This window comes from Coenobita brevimanus, chromosome 60 (assembly GCF_032717465.1).
Source record: "Coenobita brevimanus isolate Jiangsu-jjx chromosome 60, ASM3271746v2, whole genome shotgun sequence".
NCBI lineage: Eukaryota > Metazoa > Arthropoda > Malacostraca > Decapoda > Coenobitidae > Coenobita > Coenobita brevimanus.
In genome coordinates this window covers 15,857,634-15,858,720 of record NC_137013.1, presented here as the reverse complement: position 1 = coordinate 15,858,720, position 1,087 = coordinate 15,857,634, and the positions used below count along the sequence as shown (strand labels likewise).

The following is a 1,087-nucleotide window of genomic DNA, read 5'->3' as shown; positions in this document are numbered from 1 at the left end:
CTCACTGATCTGTTGGAATCACTGGGAGAAAATAATTGTGTGTTTTCCTTGTTGGATTTGTTGAATGGATACTGGCAAGTGGAAATGGAGGAATCTTTTTACAACCTTCAGCGTGATAGGTCAATTAGTCTTTATCTCGATGATGTCATTATAGCTAGTCGCTCTGTTCCAGAAGTGTCATTTCTTATGTAAGAAGCTGAAATTCTTAGGACATGTCGTTGATACTAACAGCATACATACTCGCACGAGAAAGTAATGCAGTAACCAACTTCTCTACTCCAACCAACACAGATGTAGTACATAGTTTCCTTGGTCTTAGTGGCTACCATCATCATTTCATCAAGGGGTATGCCCAAATTGATGCACTGCTGACTAAACTGTTGAAGAAGGATCAGCCTTTTATGTCGTCAGATGAACAAGCTGCCACGTTTACTACCCTGAAAACTGTTCCTGCACAAGCTCCGGTCTTGGCGTTCCCTGATTATTCCATACCTTTCTTGTTATGGACAAATGCTTCCGGAATGAGCCTCAGTGCAGCTGCCATGCAAGATGACTCCGAAGGCAGGAACATGTTGCCTATGCCAGTCAAGTACTGGACTCCGCAGAGAAGAATTACAGCATAACTAAGTGGGAAGTGCTCACCGTGGTCTGGTCCCAAAAACGTTTCCGTGACATTATTTACGGTTACCCCATTCATATCCAGACGGACCATCTTCTTTACAACCTGTTTCGAGGACGTAATCTTACTGGTCACCTTGTACATTGGTTATTTATAATGATTATAACCCAACATTTGAATACGTTCCTGGAAAGTCAAATGATGTAGCTGATGCACTCTCTCATTACGTTGCCACAGTCTCGACAGGCTGTGACGTAAATTTAGCTTTTGATTATGATACTTTCCATGGGTTCCAGCATGTTGACTCTATATTGTCTCAGGTCATATATTTTCTTGAGTCTGGAGATAATTCTTCCTTGCCAAAGTTACTAGTTCCTTTGTCTGATTTCTTCCTCAGTAATGACTTACTCTACAGAAGGACAGAACTCACAGGTAGCGATGTGCCTCATCATGAAGTTAGGCAACTAG

General features: G+C 42.0%; 1 protein-coding gene across 1 annotated transcript; it reads left to right on the top strand.

Annotated features, from left to right (window-relative positions):
• Positions 1-212: 212 nt before the first annotated feature.
• LOC145403300 (uncharacterized) lies at positions 213-623 on the top strand. The gene has a single exon (XM_080275103.1). The coding sequence runs from the start codon at positions 213-215 to the stop codon at positions 621-623; it is 411 nt and encodes a 136-aa protein (XP_080131229.1).
• The last annotated feature ends 464 nt before the right edge of the window (positions 624-1,087 follow it).